The sequence below is a fragment of the Zonotrichia leucophrys genome, chromosome 3 (assembly GCF_028769735.1).
Source record: "Zonotrichia leucophrys gambelii isolate GWCS_2022_RI chromosome 3, RI_Zleu_2.0, whole genome shotgun sequence".
NCBI classification, from domain to species: domain Eukaryota; kingdom Metazoa; phylum Chordata; class Aves; order Passeriformes; family Passerellidae; genus Zonotrichia; species Zonotrichia leucophrys.
The window spans coordinates 9,875,563-9,894,064 of NC_088172.1; the positions used below are offsets into that span (position 1 = coordinate 9,875,563).

Below are 18,502 nucleotides of genomic sequence, written 5' to 3' on the forward strand. Positions count from 1 at the left end.
CATTTTCACTAATGCAAGGAAAAACTGAACACAAGACATCATCTTTTAACACTGCCCTTTGTGATTAGTGGTGTTAATGACACACAAAGTACATAAAATTACTCTTCTCTAGCCTACATAAGCAAAATGAAGAGCATCAAAGACAGATTCAATATTAACTCTGAATTTCGTTCCTTTTAGTAGAACAAGCCAAAAGGACACAGGGTTTGTGTGGCTTTCTGTATTTATCACAGTTCAATTTGATTAATGACTAGGCAATATTTTAGAGTACATTAATAACATCAGAGATGAAAGTGCATTTTTAAAATATTTGTACTCCTCCCAGTATAAAGAGGATTTCAGTGCATTTAGATAATTAACATGGAAACTGTGGCCTTATTTTTATTTTGATCTTTGCATAAATATTCTCCAATTAATTTCTTTAAGTTTATTATCTAGCCCACATGTACGGACTGCAATGAGTTTTTCATAACTTTATTGGTGCAGCCTTAGAATTTCACCACCAGACTATGTGCATACATGAAACAGCAGCAGGTTTGTTATCAAGTGACAGCAATTATATATGTAAGACATAAAGTATTTAAAATATTGATTTAATAGATTGAAAGGCTAGAAGTTTTTTTTCCCACACACCTAATAAACAGAGGCAAAGAACACCAAGCAATCTACAAATGTTACTAGTAATAAAAATACTTCTGAGTATCCACTTAAAATGCAACCAAAGAAGAACAAATCCAGGAAATGTGCCATAGAATGACATCTGGTAAAAAATAAAGAACTTCAAATGTTTATGCAAAATTAAAAATTAAAGGCAAAATAATTGAAATAGAAGGCTTTCCAATAGAAGGCTTTATGCTACATTTTTTTTTTAAACCTACAATGCCTTGTAAACTGCCCCAGAATAACAGCATGGACCAGCTCCGTGAGGAATTTTGCTTTGTACATAAAAGATTCTATAAATTCCAGTGTGAAAAAGTCCTCTAAGGGAAGAAGGATTGAGAATGGAAGCCCAGGGCACAAAAAGACACATGTCAAAAATGCAAGTCAAAACTAAGATACTAAGGGTGCAGCACAGTGAAAAAAAAGCATGAATATGTAACAAAACAGGATAATAATAAATTTTATACAATTCAATTAGAAAAAAATCAGATATGTAAATGGAAAAGATTAAAAATATAGTTTCTCAGAAATATAGGAAATTGGTTCTTGAAACAGCACATAATTGAAAGAAAACTATTTTGAGAATAGATTGTCACCTTGCATGACCTAAGACAGCCTTAAATCAATGAACTCAGCTTGATAAACTGGACACCATTATTAAAACAGAGTTTAGACATATTTTTAGACTTCAATTGCAATCAGCAGAAAGAAGTCAAGGATTAAGGATATCCAAACTAATATGTAAAGTGGTCTTAAAATAATGAGGTTAAACACATCTAACAAGATGTAAGATATATAAAAAAATGTCACAGCACTAACCTATGGACAAAGGCCTTCAATAGAATGTGTGTTAGTCAAAATGTGGCATTTGTGTTCCTTCTAAAACCAAGAATACTTCCATTGATAAATGAACACATGGGGGAGGGGAGGAGATAAACAAGGAAGGTAAGTTGCAAACCAGTGGAGTGAAATGAAAGGATTTGAGATGCTACTTGAGCTAAGCAGGGAATTGTCACAATCTGAAAAGGCAGCTTTCAGGAAATGAGGGAAATTATCATGAACTGTAATAGCAAAGAGGTAAAAAAGGGAAAAAATGGATAGCAAAGGTAACTTATATATGTTTTTATAAAAAGCACAAAGTTAAAATTATAAAAACAAATTAAAAGAGCCACCTTAAATATACCAAAAGCAAGAAACTTTTAAGAGTAACTATGTCTTCTGGGAACTTCAGAGAGTGAAGACAGCAATTAAGGAGAAGGACATTGCTAGGAGCACAGAAGATTTATTCGCATCAGTCTTCACAATAGAGGATGTTAGGGAGATATCTACTCTTGGGTAATAAAAATTAGGTACTATCAGATGAAGAGATGCTGGAACAAATCAATCATTTGAAAAGCAGGAAGCCACCAAGACTGAAAATCTGGAACAAGTAGTTGAGCTATGCAATCTCTAATTGAAAAACAACTCCTTTACTGGAAGGTTAGAGAATAGCAAATGTTTCACATGCATTATAAAAGGAGTTTTGAATGAATCAGGGAATCAAAGATTCATAAATCTTACATTCTGTACCTAACAAATTAAAAATAACAAAATAAAAGACTTGCAAGACCATGAGATGATAGATCTGTGCAAAGGAAAATGATACCTCACTCATCTGCTAGAATGTTTTCAACACATGAGTAAACTACTGAAGTGGTCAAAGGAGAACCAACAGACATCATTTATTTAAACTTGCTTGACAAAGTTTCTCACAGGAGACAGATAAAAAGAACAGACATGGACAGCAAACTGAAGACCTCTGTTCAGTGTAGCAGCTCTCAGAAGAAGCAAGATATTAAATGAATCAAGAAAAGATGATAAAGAAAAACAATGTTATAAAAACCAGAGCTGCAGCCTGATCTGAACTGCTGTGTGCAGTGCTGATTTCTACATCTTAGAACGATATCAGAAAACTAGGAAGTGTTTAAGAGAAAAGGGACAAGAATTATAGAAGCAGGGATTTGTGGAAACAGAGTGGAATATTTTTAAAACATATTAAATAGAGGCATGGCAAAAATATTACACAACTGCTAGAAGTTAGCCAGAACCTCACTTCTCCCTAGGTTAATACAAGAATATGATGACATATTAACATGTTGAATTAAATAAAAAGCTAGCAAATCTAACAGAACATCAGTTTTCACTTAGTATTTATGCTGTGGGACTCATCATTTCACAATGTTGAGATAGAAAAAAATTTAAGATTGAAAAAAATTAGGTGCTTATGTAGAAAATAAGAATGTATGGAGTTAAACAAGCTAAATTAGTATTGCAGGGGAACTCAGACTTATTTGGACACTTAAAAAGAGCTCTGCATATTGGAGACTATGTGAGTTTTTTTTGAAGTCAGATTGTCAAAAATACTCGTATTCTGGGTTTTCTGCACCTTCCTCAGGAGCCTTCAAGAGCCACCATCTGTGGGAGGATTCTGTACAGGCCTTACATGTGATTCAGGCCCCTTCTGCCCATGCTCTTAGTGTCACCTATTGCATTAATTTAATATTAATTATTTATTAATCCAATAAAGTCAATAACTGGCCCAGTTATTGAATTTATTGGATTGAATGACAATATCAAAATACTTAAAGCAAGTAGCACAATTTAGAATTACTTGTGGAAACCTTTGCTGAAGAAGCCATACAAAGAATGAAAACAAACAAGCAAGTAAACCACTGACTTTTTCAACTTGAAAATTGTAAACCAACCAATGGTTCGATTGAATTTGGAAGGTAACATTATTGATAAAAAAATCAACTTCCCAAAGGTAAATTAGTATTTTTGTCAAAATTTTTCAATTTCAAAATAGAACATTTTATTCACCCATGCCTCCAGTTATGCTATATATTCTTGAGCACCATCTACTGGTGCTGCATTATTAATTAGCTATTTATGAATATATGAATCACTTCTCTAATAAAATTAATTAGAATCACATAATCTTTCCAAGTATATTTAAAATTGAGAAGGCAGAACATAGCCTATTATTTATTAAATTAATTTCCTCTTAATAGCAGAGAGAAAACTAATACTGGGGAAATTCACTTAGAATCTGAAATTAATAGAGAAATGCATTAAAATCTTAATGGTTTGTAACATCCTGGACCGGAAAACAAGCGCAAGTCCATGATTTTTTTTTTTCCAATTTGCATTTGTTCTCAATCTGTTAGAACAACAAAATATTTTCTTCTCTTCTTTTTTAGGTATTTAGTGAATTTTATAATGCCTGTAATATGGCCAGCATCTTCCATTTTATTTCTTTTCTTCATACCAAATTACACAGCATTTCTCTTGAAGTGGTCACGCCAGCTTTGGATTTAACATTTTCCTGACTCAGAGCTGGGAAATACAGCTGGGTGTTCTGCAGAATAATATGTAATGCAGAGTAGAAAGTCTATTCTTGCCAAAGGGGATTTTGAAGGGCCTTGCATATCTGCGAAAAGTGGGATGTGGGAAACATACCAGGGGCACTTCTACATAAGCCAAGAGGCTCAGTGTAACTATCCCTCAACTCTTACCTCTAAATTCAGTCTGTAACAACAGTTTCCTTTCTTGTGTACACAGAAGGACATATCTAAGCGTAACTCTGGAGTCAGTTCAACACGATGATTGTGATAACAATAATAACAATGAACAAAGTCCTTGTTGAAAACAATTTTAAGGTTTTTTTTTTTTAAATGTGTGCCTTCAGCACTGGGGATAGACTGTTTTATTTGCTCAAAGGAGTGACACTGCAGGCTGCAACAGTGACCTTTACCTGAAACGAGTCCCCCTAAGAGTGACTGGTGATTGAGTAGGAGAACAGTCCATTCTCCAAAGCCACTTGCTTTAAACTGCGGTCTTCCTTTTTAAATTTGCACCAGAACTGTCAGTGGTAATTCCAATTCCAACTGTGCTGAATTTTGTGCTATGTTCACTAAAATCTGGACTGAAATCATCTAGCTGCTGTCACCAAGACAGCGAAGTTCTCAAAGTGCTTCTGCAGATCTGGAGGAAAAATCCCAACTAAACAAGCCCTTTAATTTATTCCATCCAACATATTAAATTGGGTAAACCTCATTTTTCTCATTAATACAGACATTACTTAAAAACATTACTTTCCTCCCTCTCTCCTAGTTTGGATCAAGCCCAACCTCGCTGAAACAATTGCATTGAGTCTAGAAAGCAGCACTATAAATTTAGCATTCACTATGTTGTGCCTGTCCCTACAACACTACTACTGAGCTACATAACACTTCTTTCAGTGCCTTGATACTTTCTTTGTAGTACAGATGGCACCACGTGCACCATGCAGGGCTGACAGCCCTCCCATGAAACACCGTGGGATTGCATTAGTGCATTATTCCTAGGTTTTAACAGAGGCACTCAAACAAGATTGATCTACTCAATATTTCCAAATTATGTGCATAGGTTTACTTTGCATCTGCCCTTCAGGCTGAAGCTTAGGAATAAATGTACACACAAAAAAAAAGACCATTCCAAACACAAGTGATCCGCATGCCCAAATTAAACAAATGTATTGTCACATTTCTACCTATTTATATTTTTCAGACTTAAACATATCCTGACTCTCACTTCTAGACTATCAAAATAACACACAGACATACAAAATAACATTTTTTCTTTTGTCTAAAATGCTGCATGACACCTGGCAAACAATTTTTTTTCTCAAATTGGCCTCAATTGCAGAAGAAAAACACCTGCAAGTGAATTGTAGATATTTTTGTACTCAGAAAAATGGTATAGCTTATTTTAATTCCAGTCATTAAAACCTGAATTGTTCAAGTCTGATTGTACAAATCTAAAGAAATTTTCAGAGTGCTCTGTGCTGCTGTCCTGTCCCACCCTGTCCCATCATTTCCCACTCCTCTGCCCCTCAGCTGCCATAGTTAATCTAACATGACTAGTGCAACCTCCACCCTTTCCTTCATTTTGTGGACAAGAGGTTAAGGAGTCTTCCATCCCAGACTCCTCTCCAGCATTGCCATGTCTTCACAAAATTGAAAAGTTCTAGTTAATCGCTGGGTTGGAATACCTAGGAGATGTCTAAAGACAATTGCTTACCATACCTTGTAGATTCATTGTTTTTTAATTTCCGCTCACAGTTAATGGAGCTACAACTTGCCAATGCCATAAAAAACATATAAGAGTTCATTCAAGTTGGTTTTTTTTTGTGACTTACCTTACAGTTCTTCATTTAATGTAAAGGAGATGAAAAAATATTCAAATATTGCATTGTATATACACCTTTGATTTGTTCTGCTCTGCCAATGAACAGAAGTTCTCCTTAAGTACCTTAAGCGACATGATGATCACCCACAGGTAATATGGAATGTCACCAAATGTGAGAGAATTTGATTATGTCTAAGCCAGTAACAATTCAGTTTTCATTGCATTGCATTTGCTGGGCATAGACCCTGAATATCTCTCACATTTTCCTTGCTTTGGGTAGGTACTTTTCGTTTTATTTTGACAAGAGGGATATAACATATTTATGAGTGTAAAAGCTAGCAGGGATGTGGTTTACAGCTTATACCTATGGAAAATACAGTAAAAAGCTATAACCATGTTTGGGTTTACTTTGGTCGAAAGCGGTTTGTGACCAGCAATCCTCTGATCAGAATTTGTGCAGCATGTAATTGTAATCATAAAAGCTGTGTTTTACTGGAATTCAAACCTTGCAGGGGCTAGAGCAGGACTGTAGGGGAGAGAACCGCTTGCTTTAAGGACTGATTGGTTTGAATGTTGTCCAGAAATTTAAACTTTCATTTCATCGAGGTGGGAGGTCGTGTCCAAAACCACACAACAATGATTCATATGAACTTTGAAGGCGTGGAGGGGCTGCATGGCCCCACAAACTCAGCAGGGCCTTGTGCTCTCTGCAGAATGGCAGCAGTGGGAGCACACGACAGCCAGGCTGAGAGCTGCTGACTGACAGCAGCATTTATTAAAATGTCATCTCCTAATTTTCACGCTGGATATCTGTTGTCGCGCAGGCTGCCCTGATATCTCACGCCAGCGGGAAGAATCAGAGGACAACCCAACCCGACCTGGGGAGCAGGAGGGACACAGCGGGAAAGGAGGGCAAAAAAAGCACACCCAGATGTAGCAAAATTTAAAACTAAAACAAAAGAAAAAGGGGAGCGCCTTGCTTGTGGCAAAGCTTTCTTCATGAACCTCCCCCGCTGACCCCGCCCGCCGCCGTCGGTGCCACTTCAGCCGCTGTCGCCTCGCAAACTCCGCTCTCCGCCGGGGCAGCGTCGCTCCCGCGCTGGGCACGGCGCCGGAGCCCGGCCGGCTCTCCATCCTTCCCGTGCGAGAGGGCGGCCGGCGGCAGCGAGGGAGGGGATGCGGCTGCGAGCGGGCACAGCCTCATCTCTGGCGGGGAGCAAACGCGGCGTTAATTGCAGCCGCGCTGAGAAAATTGCTATTGTTTCTAGTCGGAGGCGGGCGGCAGTTTGAGAGGGTTTATCCCGGGAGCCCCGTATCAGTTAATCTGCATCGCGGGGCCGAGCCGACAGCTCCCGGGGCTGCGGCGAGGGGGAGGTTGTGCTTTGGAAGGAAAAACAAGAGGAAGGAGATCAAGTGCGAGCTTCCCGCCCCGGCGTCCCCGTTTCCCTCGCTCCCCGCCCGCGGGTTTTTCTGACGCCGGGGCGCAGCGCTGGGAGCGGCGGCCGGGGAGCCCTGCCGGGCGCGGCGAGCGGCGTTCCTGGGACGCGCCGAGCGCCCGTGACGCGCGCACCGCTCCGCGGGCCCGGCTGTCGGGGCCGGGGGGCGCCGCGGGCACGCGCGGAGCGGGGCGCAGGCGCGCGCACGCAGCCTCTCCCCCCGCCCCCCATTCCCTCGGCGGGCGGCCGGGGGCGCGCGGGGGCGGGCGCGCACGGGGGCGCGCACACGCGCGCGCGCTCCCGGCGCGGCTCCCACGGAGGCGGGCGGGATCGGCAGGCGCGGGCGCGCGCGCACGCACGCACGGGCAGAGCCACACGCCGCGGCAGAGACGCGCTCCCGCCGCCGCCGCCGCCGCCGTGCTCCCTGCGCGCCCGGCGCTCACACCGCTCCCCGACATCGGCAGCCGAGGACCCCCCGCCGCTGTCCGGCCATTAGTGCCTGGGGGGAGGAGGAGGAGGAGGAGGAGGGAAGGAGGAATAAGTCTATTAGTAATAACAACAACAACAACAACAACAAAACCCACCAACAAATCCGCACTAGCGCCTTAGTCCTGCTCTCAGACCGTCGACTGCCTGGCGTCGCCGTGCATCGGGCTGCTGTGCTGAGACTTTGTTTCAAGTAAAAAAAAAAAACAAAAAACCAACAAAAACCAAACAAAAAAAAAAACAACCTTCGCTTGCTCAGCCACTTCCATTTTTTTCCCCTGCAGTCTCGCTGGTTTGAGGTGGTTGTGGTTTTTTTGGTTTTTCTTTTTTTTTTTTTTTTTTTTTTTTCTGTTTTCTTTCCCTTCATGTGGTTGGATTTGGTGGATCCGGAGCCAAAGCTGATTTTTTCCCTCGGTGGGGTGTGCGTGTGGCGTGCGGGGATTTTCTCGCTGCGTTTTTTATCTTCTGCTGCTTTTTTAAATCTTGGTTTTGAACCTGAGCCGGGGAAAATGGGAAACGGTGCTTCCGTCAGAAGGGGAATCTCTCCATCACTGTTGTTGGGACGTGTGCCTATGGTGCTAGTGTTTTAGAGAAATAGCCTGACAGCTTTCGGAGTGGAAGGTAAGGGTGCCCCGGGCATTTCCATTTCCCATTTCCAGGGATTACGACTGGAGAGCTTTTAGCTTGGGATTCCGGGGAGGAGGCGGCGGAGGAGGGGGACAGGCTGTTGCTGAAGGATAGAGAGAGAGACAGCACATACGAAATGATCTCCGCATTTACTTCAGCGCTGCAGTTTAAAAGTTAGAGAAGTCCGTTTTGCGACAGGTCTGCTTCCCTGAGAGTAATTTCCAGCGAGACCGAGAAAACCTGAGGTTTGTGCACGATTGGGGTAATTTGTATGGGGGGTGGGGGGAATTGTTAGGTTAATAGGAAGTTAAAATAAGAGAAGTCAGTGGGTCTTCTGTTGGGGGAAAAAAAAAATAAATGGAGTGATGGCGCCGTCTATGTTCGGCTAAACTACAGTGTCACCTAGAAAATCAGTTCGGGGAATATCCAAACTAAATGCCCATTTCTTTTCAGCAGAAGAGAATTCTCCCCCTTCCCAAATAGGCGACCGTAAGCCTCTGTGGCCATTCTTTAACTCCTTCCTCCATGGAAAAGAAAGATCTTTTTAATCTGAGTGCCTTAATCCTTGCAGCGAGCAGGTTCACTCTGCATCTAGCAATGCTGCAAACTAACTGAAGGCTGCCGGCACCCTGAGTTCGTGTGTGTGTGCATGTGTGCGTGTGTAATGCACACAGGGAGAGAGGGATTAAGACAGTCCTCTGTTTCAGTAGCCGTGCATGAACAAATGCACAACTAAAATGAGGGCTTTACATTTCTTCATAGAAAACAGCCTAGCACTGCAGAGGTCTTTATTTTTTCTAGTGCAGATATTACATAGGATGGAAAAAGTCAGAGGCTTTTTTCCTTTTCAAACAGAAAAGCAAATAAGCTCCCTTTCTACTTTCCAGATTATAAAATTAATCCTTTTTCATGGGTGGAATTCTTAATTTAGACACTTATTGTCACATTGGCTTTCAACGCCTACACCATCCTGAATAACACTGCGCAGAACTGCATTGCCTGCAAAGTGCTTCAGCAAAGGAGAAATTGTTTCCAGAATTCCCAATAAGTTTCTCTTCTTTAAGACCTTAAATGCTGTACCAGCCCTGTTTGGAGAAGGAGAACCATGTTATTCCCTGAGACGGATGCTCAGAAAGGAGAAAATCTGACCATGTGGATAGACCCAGCAGCAGGACTGCTTCTTTTTCTTTTTTTTTTTTTTTTTTAAACCTCTGCTATAAAGAGGGTTAGAGTTGGTACTGCTTTTTACCCATTTCAGGATTCCGAGTTTGCAATATAATCTAGGAGATAGGAAAATCTCTTCAAGGGAGCTTAATCCGGTGACTTGCTGTGTGTTACGCAATGGGAAACAGAAGATGCCTTGCTGTTTGGTGAGGAGATGAAAAGCCAGGCAAAGACACACATCAAAACTCAGTAACCGTGCCTCTGTGTGTGTGTGCCTCTGCTCACAGAGCAACAGTGGAAGAGACTGCAATCTAGAGAGTTTTGAAATTAGGTTGGTATCACTTCTTTCTGCTTGCTTTTAAGAGCAGAGAGTAAAAAACTACTCATTTGTAAGAGATAAGCAACTTTTCAAAGGTTAATGCTGAAAACCTTCAACCTGAAATTTTTTTATATCATTATGGAGATAAATGTAACTCAGGTTCACTGTATGAACCTAGGCCACTGTTAAAAGAAACAGAGCATGTGAAGACTCTGAGAGTTGGCAGGTGCAGTAAACCAGCTTTATTTGGAGATACTAGCAGAGAAAATGTAATATTTTTTTTTCCTTGTTCAAGCTCAGGGCTGCAAAATACAGGAGCTAATCAGACAGTACAAGTAATTCGTAATCAGAGGGCAAGTGCAGTCCAATAGGTGCAGAGATCCTGCTGTAGCATGGCCAGTTACATAGAGCTACTGATTGTAATACTAATACTGTGATCCATTTTGTATATCCTTAGAGGCTGAAGCACATTGAAATTATTATCTTAAAAAGCTGGCATTTAGTGATTGTGTCAGACCAGCAGTAGTTATATCCATCTGTCTTTGTTTCTTTGTTCAATACTGTCAAAATTTTATTAATGCATTAATCTCAGTATTTGCTGCCTTTTTAGAGACCTGGCAGCCACGGTGAAGACATGTAGGCATATGGGAGATAATGTTCTATCTGTAACAAATAGTAATTTGAGCATTTTAAAATTATAGCTGTAATAGTTCAGTTACTTCTCAGATTTAGGAGAAAAACAATATATAACAAATTCTACTGGCTTTCTTGTCCTATTCTGGTGAAATTCTGCATGTGGGTATCGTATATGCACGTACATAACTACAGCCGATTAATTATTCACTTTTTTTGATAAATAAATAAATAAATTTCTCTTCTCTTGGTCTGTCAGGTAAGGCATCTGGATTTTTGCTTAAGTTGAGTAGTTCTAGTCCACGCCATGATGACTAAATCCTAGAGAGGAGAGGACATTCCTATTAATAATCTAATAGACGTTGAGTTTTAATTTGTCGGTGGCAGCCGTGTCTGCGGCAATGGCCGCGTGGTGGCGCTGTGCACACAGCAGCAACCCCGGCCCTTGCGTTATAAAATAAAAATTACCTGCCCTTCTTTCTGAAAGGGGCTCTAACTGCAAGCTTGAAAACAGCTGGCTCGAATATTGGAAGGAGTTTGGTTTTCTATGCGTGAAGAATTCTACTTGCATTTTTATTTCGTTTCATCTCCTGCAGGCCAAATGACATAGGATGAAGGCTGTTCGTAATTTGCTGATTTATATATTTTCCACCTATCTACTGGTTATGTTTGGATTTAATGCTGCCCAAGACTTCTGGTGTTCCACGCTGGTGAAGGGGGTCATTTATGGATCGTATTCTGTAAGTGAAATGTTTCCTAAAAACTTCACAAACTGCACTTGGACGCTGGAAAATCCAGATCCAACCAAATATAGTATTTACCTGAAATTTTCCAAAAAGGACTTCAGCTGCTCCAACTTTTCCCTCTTGGCTTATCAGTTTGATCATTTTTCTCATGAAAAAATAAAGGATCTTTTAAAAAATAACCATTCTATAATGCAGCTCTGCAACTCCAAGAATGCTTTTGTATTTCTGCAGTATGATAAGAATTTTATTCAGATACGTCGTGTCTATCCTATCAACTTCCCAGGATTACACAAAAAAGAAGAAGACCACAAATCCTTCTTTGAATTTTTGGTGTTGAACAAGGTGAGCCCGAGCCAGTTTGGGTGCCATGTGTTATGCACTTGGTTGGAGAGCTGCTTGAAATCTGAAAATGGGAGAACCGAGTCCTGTGGGATCATGTATACAAAATGCACCTGCCCTCAGCATTTGGGAGAGTGGGGAATAGACGACCAGTCCCTGGTGTTGCTCAATAACGTGGTGCTGCCCCTCAACGAGCAGACGGAAGGCTGCCTGACCCAGGAGCTGCAAACCACCCAGGTCTGCAATCTCACCAGGGAAGCCAAGCGGCCGCCAAAGGAAGGTAGGTGCTCCTTGGAGGGGGGGCTGAATGCCATGCGAGTGTGTAAGTCCTGCTGCCAGCTCTCCTTAATACTCACATTCGTTTCAGTTGATCTCCACTCTGGCTCTCCTCTAGATGAGGGGAAAGGGCTGGAGAAGATGCACATTCCCTTAAAGGCAGGGAAGGCTGAATTTTCATTTCTAAACTGGCCTAACCTACAGCTTATAGTTCTGCTGAGCACCGTTGAAACTCCTCACAAGCAGGACCCATCTGTTCTAAGGCCTCACGTACAGTAATGCCCACAGGTGGTGAGCCAGAAATCACTCTCCCCCTCACCATCTCCTTACAGCAACCATCCAACTGCAAAACCTTGGCCTTCTTGATATGATCCCTCGACTTTGCAAGGAAAACATTTCCAAAGGCATGCAGGCAACCTGACCAAAAGACCAAGAGATTCACCATGTTCAGGACACCTGGTCCCTGGGCCAGACCTCTGCAACCTACAAATAAACCAAGAGCAAATGCAGTTCCTAAGGGTGAAGCCTCTGCCTGAGATGCCTGGAGAGGCGAGGCACTGTGCAGGCAGGACATGCTGGTTTAACCCCCTGGGAGCTCTGGGAGGGGGCCAGAGCTGCTCCTGCACCCATTCCCCAGGCAGGACATGCTGGTTTAACCCCCTGGGAGCTCTGGGAAGGCGCCAGAGCTGCTCCTGCACCCATTCCCCAGGCAGTCCCTGCTCCCGGAGATGGAGGCTCAGAATCTCATTGCAGTATTAGCGAGGAGGGGGTTGATGTGTCATTCCCAGCAGCTGCTCCAGTCCCAGCAGCTGCTTCATGGCCCTGCTGGAAAAAGGGCAGGGGGCTGCTGCGGAAGGGTGGGAAGTCAGGGATCCAGCAGTTAGCATGGCAGCCTTCCACCTAGTCCCTCTGCTAGTCCCTCCTGTTTTAGCCTGAATTCTGGAGCGGTTGGGGCGGGAGGGTGATTTTTAGAAGGACTTTGAAGGGTTGTGAGGCAGGGAAAGCATGGGTTGAACATAGATGGGGGCACTGGATGCAGGCTCTTGGCGAGGGGGTCCTTCAGAGCTGCCATGCGGGAATGGGGGGAGGGTGAGGATAAATCATCGAGCCCGGGGTGTTGCATTTTAATGCAGGAAATGTTCCCTCTCTCCTTGTTTTTTGCATAGCCACAAAGCTCTCAGTCTGTGGCGAGGCAGTGCCAAGCTCCCAGCCCCCCTAATAGAAGTTGCTTTGTGGAGGAATGTAACATTGACACGTTGTTAGGAGAGGATTTTCTTTAAGGGCAGCCAAGCCCCAGTGCTGTGGGAGAAGAAAAGCTGAACTTGCTCCAGCTGCCGCGGTGCCAGCGGCCAAGGGCAGGGCCGGGGGAGGGGAAGGCTGGCGAGCGGGACGCTTGGAGCGTCCTGCGGCTCCGCGCTCGGCCGCCGGCCCGGACCAGAACGGTTCTGAGGGACGGGGGCGGCCCGGCTGCCGCAGAAAGCCCCTAGAGAGGCCCGTTGGGTGGCGGGGATGGTGGCTCACGCCGTTCGGAGCGGAGCAGTGCCCGGCGGGCGGGGCAGCCCCGGCCGCAGCAGCGGAAGGGACGGTGCCTCACACGCTGCGCGGGTGCGGGGCGCTCGCACCGCCCGTCCGCGGGGGGAGGCGCCGCTTCCGCCCCCGGGCTCGGCCGTGTGACTCACGGGAAGCGCGGGGGAACCGCGGCCCCAGGCGGAGAGCAGGAACAGCGCGGAGAACATGGAACGCGCGCAGGGAGCGCGGGGCCCTGCGGAGGGCGGGCGCGCATCGCTCGCATCCTCCCGCATCCCCACACATCCCCCGCATCCCCCGGTCTGCTCCGCGGGACGCGCGTCCATCTCTCCTCCCTGCCTCCGGTTCCATCCTCTGGCAGCGGCTCCCTCGTGGGGCGGGGGGCGAGGCAGCCCGGGCACGTTGGGCTCTCAGATCTTTCCCCAAAATACACCAAATTCCAAGGGGATAAGTGTATCCAGGCTAAAGCATCTGTTTCAGAAACGTGGTTAGTTGAAAGGACAGAGGAAGCTTAGGGCAAGCTTTTCTTTGGTTTTTTTCTTCCCTTAAATTTTGAAACGCGTTTCCAGCATATTCTGCTTCCAATTTCAGACATATTTTGATTCTTGTTCCTACTCTTGGGTTCTCCTGCACATGAGCTTGAGAAATGGAGGGTGGAAATTTCATTTGGTCGGTGGAAGGTTTGATTTGCTTGTTTATCACTTTATTTAGTGGAGCCAGTTTTGTACTGAGGAAAATTTTTACACTATTAGAATTACTTCAGTTAATGCATTTCGAAAATTTTCATCAGATTTTTACTCAAAGTTATAATCAGTTTGCAAATTAAGCCTCAGAGTACTTCTCAGTTAGCAGTAAGCTTTTTATTTTCCATTCAGTGTCTAAAACATTTTTTCCCTTTCCCAGAAAGCTAAAAATCTGCAAGGGAGGTGTGTTTAGACTTTGTCTTCTGTAGACACAGTTGCATTCATTAAGCACATCAGTCAGGTGTATCTGTTTGTAAAAAGCTGGTTTGTGGTTCAGATCAAGGCCTTATTGAGGAATCAAAACATAGAATGCTCTTGCTACAAACGGGATGCAGTTCATCACTTCTGTCAGCAAACATTAAGGCAAGAAATACAAATTTTGTTTTCACAGACAATCTAGTTCAAGTTAGATTGGCACAGGTGGCATTAATAAGATAGACCATTAACTAAGAAATGGTTGTTACTGTTCATAGTGGCAACTAAAAGTACAGTTTTGCTAGTGTAAGTTGAGTTTTAAGGGAAATGGAGTTTACTATGGAGAAAGTGCTCTAGATTTGGTAAGACTGTGTTTTATGAATTTGTGCATTATTTTGAGGTTTGGTACTGACATTGCCTAGAAATGACTTTTGGAAAGGAATTACAAAGACCTGACAGCTTTCTAAGTATTATGCAAACCTTCCCATCCATCAGAATTGCTTTCATCAATCTTGACTGTATGGAGTGTAAAATCTTTCCCCAAAACTATTTTCAGTCACATTTTAGAACCCTTATGTAAATAGAGAGCATTTAGATTAAAGCCAACTGTTTCTATTTTGAACCTCTGAAGACTTTTACAATTTTGAATATGATAACAGGCTTAGGAAAATGCATGAAAGTCGGTATTTTTCCTTTTTAAGAAGTGTTGCATTTTACAAAAGATGTGACAACTATACAATGGATCATTGTGTTTCTAAATGTTCTGAAGTGTTGAACAATGAAAGGATCTAGGTCAAAAAAGTAGAAGCTGTAACTATTGCTTTTAATGAAATGGTTTGGAAATATGTGGTTTATTCAGCATTTCTTCTGTAGGAAGATCATCTTTGGTGTCATTAATTAAGGCAATGTTGAAAATCGCTACCATTTTACTTAGACCCAGTTTCCTTGTATCTAGATCCTTTTCTGTGGCCTTGCATTTGAGATGCTTACCCTGGATCAAAGCACTGGCAAATAGATCTCAGTGAATACTTTGGCAGGACCCTGAATTTGAGGGCTGTGGGGAATTTGTCCTCTTGATCTTTAGTGCTGTGACTGAAGTACGTCATGAGGTTTCTGTCAGTAAGACAGGACTCAGTTCCAAGACTAGTAAACATGTAGTCAATCCAAGAGGGAATCCAAAAATCTTTTTTCTTATTGTGGCCATAATATTATTGTGGAGTTTTGTAATAGTTACTTAGACAGAAACTATAGAGAGTTTCCTGTTGTGTTTACTGCCAGATCTGATGGGTTCCTCCTAAAAGAATTGACCTGTTACTTACATCCAAGAGGAAAAAAATAAGGGATGTTCACATTTATTAAATTTCATCATTTGGAGCTCCAGGCTTAATCTTGTATTTTGTGTTCACATGGTCTAAAATAATTGTAGTAGGGACATTTTATTATGCTAGAAATGCAGCTTTGGTCTACTTTGTCAGAAATTCTAAGAGCTCACTGTGTACCAGCATCTCAGTATTCAGCAACTGATTTTTTTCCCCCTGATTTCAAATCTGACAACACAGAGATCTTAATAGAGGATTTAGTGTAATAGATAGGTCTTTAAAATAACAGTTTATGTCACACTGTTGAATAATAGTAAGATGTAGGATGCACACAGTTTTATAGAACCTTCATGACATGTCTGCATTTATTTATGTGCCATTCCATGAATGCCCACTTCCTGTTGCACACATTTGAGATGAATTCATAATATTCATCACATACCCAGAGGTTACTAGCTCGATGAGTAGGCTGGACATCCCCAGTCAGGAAGTCATAGTCAGTAATAACATGTCATATCATGGCTCCATCACAGGATTAAAACTGTTAAATCAGTGAAGGATTTGTCTAGTAAGATCAAAGATTACAAAATGGAGTCTAACAACCATGTACTTTGACAGGAATATTTAATATTTAGCGTGCAACAACTATTTGAGACTAAAATAAAATTTAGAAAATCAAAAATAAATAGAACAGTTGTCCAAAATATTGAATGAGTACAAGTAACATACTTGAAAGAAGCTTAATAATTTTTAAATTCTTCTGCCTGCAGTGGCTCTTTTATTCATGAGTTCAAGGGGACAAAGGAGGATGAGAAAAACACACTTTTGAATTTTCTGTGAAGAGTATTTTTCATTATATTTTTAAAAAACTTTAAACTGAAATACTGAAATAAGTGGTTACCATGCAGGTTTTGAGCAGTTTTAAGCAGTTTTGTTATTACACTGTAATGAGCTGTTTAATTTCATTGAAAATCTAGACTATAAAGAAAAGAATTTTCACTTTAAGTAATTTTTTTTTACATAAATATTGTTCCTGCTAAAATGCTCATGGCCAAAAATATCACTCGACATTAACAGAATCAGCTAAAGAGATCATGTTTGTGAGTATGGTTCCCCATGGAAGGAAATATTTTTGTATCTCCTGTGGATTCCCATGTGCTACATATTATGCCCTATTTTGTCTTACTTTGCTAGAAGAAAATGATCACCTAAAACTTTATAATTTTAGTACATATTTGAGCCATTCTGAACCACTCATAATAGGGTGCTTTATCACAGTCATGTGAGTTCTATTTCAAATTCTTTTCTTGATGCAGTGCACTGTAGAAAAAGCAGTTATGATCAGCGCCTCCTTTAATAAGCCTTAGCTTTGTTTTAAATTATCATATGTGATTATCACTAATGACTCTATTTTACTTTGTGCTGTATTGATTATTTCCACCTGATTTACTTCAGTAAACTATGAAGATTTGTGTTTTGGCATGAAGTTTAGAAGTTTGTGTGCAAGAGTAATCAGCACTTCATGTATGTGTATGGAATTCAGTTGGATTTGGATCAATCCATGAGTGAATAGTCTGATGGCTTTGAAAAATGAAAATACCCAAGCCATTTCCTTTATGATACAAAAAAGCCTATATAAATGGCTTTGCTTTCAGGTATTTAAATACTTTATTAGTAATTGTACTTCTCTCTCTCTATGTAGTAATTTCTTTGGTATCACAGATTCTGTCAGTATTTTGTTCAGCACTTCTCACACACTAATGTGATGATGTTATTTTTTTGGGAAAATCAGCCAGCTTCAGTCTAATGTTTGCCTTAGGAGGGATCACACGTGTCTTGTATAGGATTTGAATAGCAGTTTTTCATCAACTCACTGCTTGTTTAAAACATTCATGGCTTCAGTTGAATAGGATGTTATGACCCAAACCGGGATTTTAGTTTCTCAACCTTTCATTTTTCCTTGAATTAAACCTCTGTTTGTGTACATTATTGCACTCAAACATTGTTAGACTTGGTCTCAACTGGGTATAAATGCTGCTACAAACTTCCACTCTAAGAAATGCAGGATATAAACAGAAACCAATGATAAAGAATGGGTAAGGTATAGAAACAAATTAAATGTTAAAAATGAAGTCAAAGCAAATATCCAAATTAGGAGCGGAATTCAGACTGTCTTGCTGCTGCTTCCACGGAACAAGTGCTGATAGTTCTGAGTCCTGTACCATGAGGTATTTCACACCAGTCCTGCCTTTTTTGTTGGCCTTTCTGGTACCAGTAAGGTGTGCCTTTTGTCTTCAAATGCTCCCAATTACCCTTTATCTGGGTGGGAAAGGTCCACAATACGTGTGCTGTATTTTGGACCTTGCCCTCTGATTTTCGTGTGCTTTTGACAAATGTGGAAGTGTTCCAGTGTAGAACAGCCATTAGCAGAAGTTGATGTAGATTCTGCTTACTTAGTGGGATTTCAGTTGTTAAGACTTAGTGACATTACATGGAATTATATTATGACATAACACAGGTACTGGATTTTTTTATTATGTGGTGGTTAACACCTGCATATTTCTTTTTTATGCGTTTATATAATACAGTGATTATATGATGTTTTACATTCAGTCTGTTCTCCTGTGCTCTTTTTAAAGCAATTTATCCTCTTCTGTTCAAATCTGTCCATATTGCTGTTTTGTTTAGTTTTCTGCTTGCAAAAGCATGGAAAAATCTGCTTTGTCTGTGGGTATACACAGAGGAATTTTCAGAGGAGACTTTCTTTTTCTCTTCTTAGGGAATTAAATTTATGAAGTTTATTCAGTTGTGTTTTATCAAAGGA

General features: G+C 41.7%; 1 protein-coding gene across 10 annotated transcripts in view; it reads left to right on the forward strand.

Annotated features, from left to right (window-relative positions):
• The first annotated feature begins 7,713 nt into the window (after nucleotides 1–7,713).
• The window catches only part of ADGRB3 (adhesion G protein-coupled receptor B3), a 445,880-nt gene continuing 435,091 nt past the window's right edge, over nucleotides 7,714–18,502 (forward strand). For 8 of the 10 annotated variants that reach the window (XM_064707320.1, XM_064707325.1, XM_064707328.1 and 5 more), the window contains exons 1-2: nucleotides 7,714–8,411; nucleotides 11,130–11,898. In XM_064707320.1, the coding sequence (XP_064563390.1) occupies nucleotides 11,145–11,898 (754 nt within the window). In that variant the 5' untranslated portion in view covers nucleotides 7,714–8,411; nucleotides 11,130–11,144. Of the gene's footprint in view, nucleotides 8,412–8,461; nucleotides 8,663–11,043; nucleotides 11,899–18,502 lie in introns of those variants that run through there. The other 2 variants (XM_064707321.1, XM_064707322.1) reach the window with 2 other exon arrangements.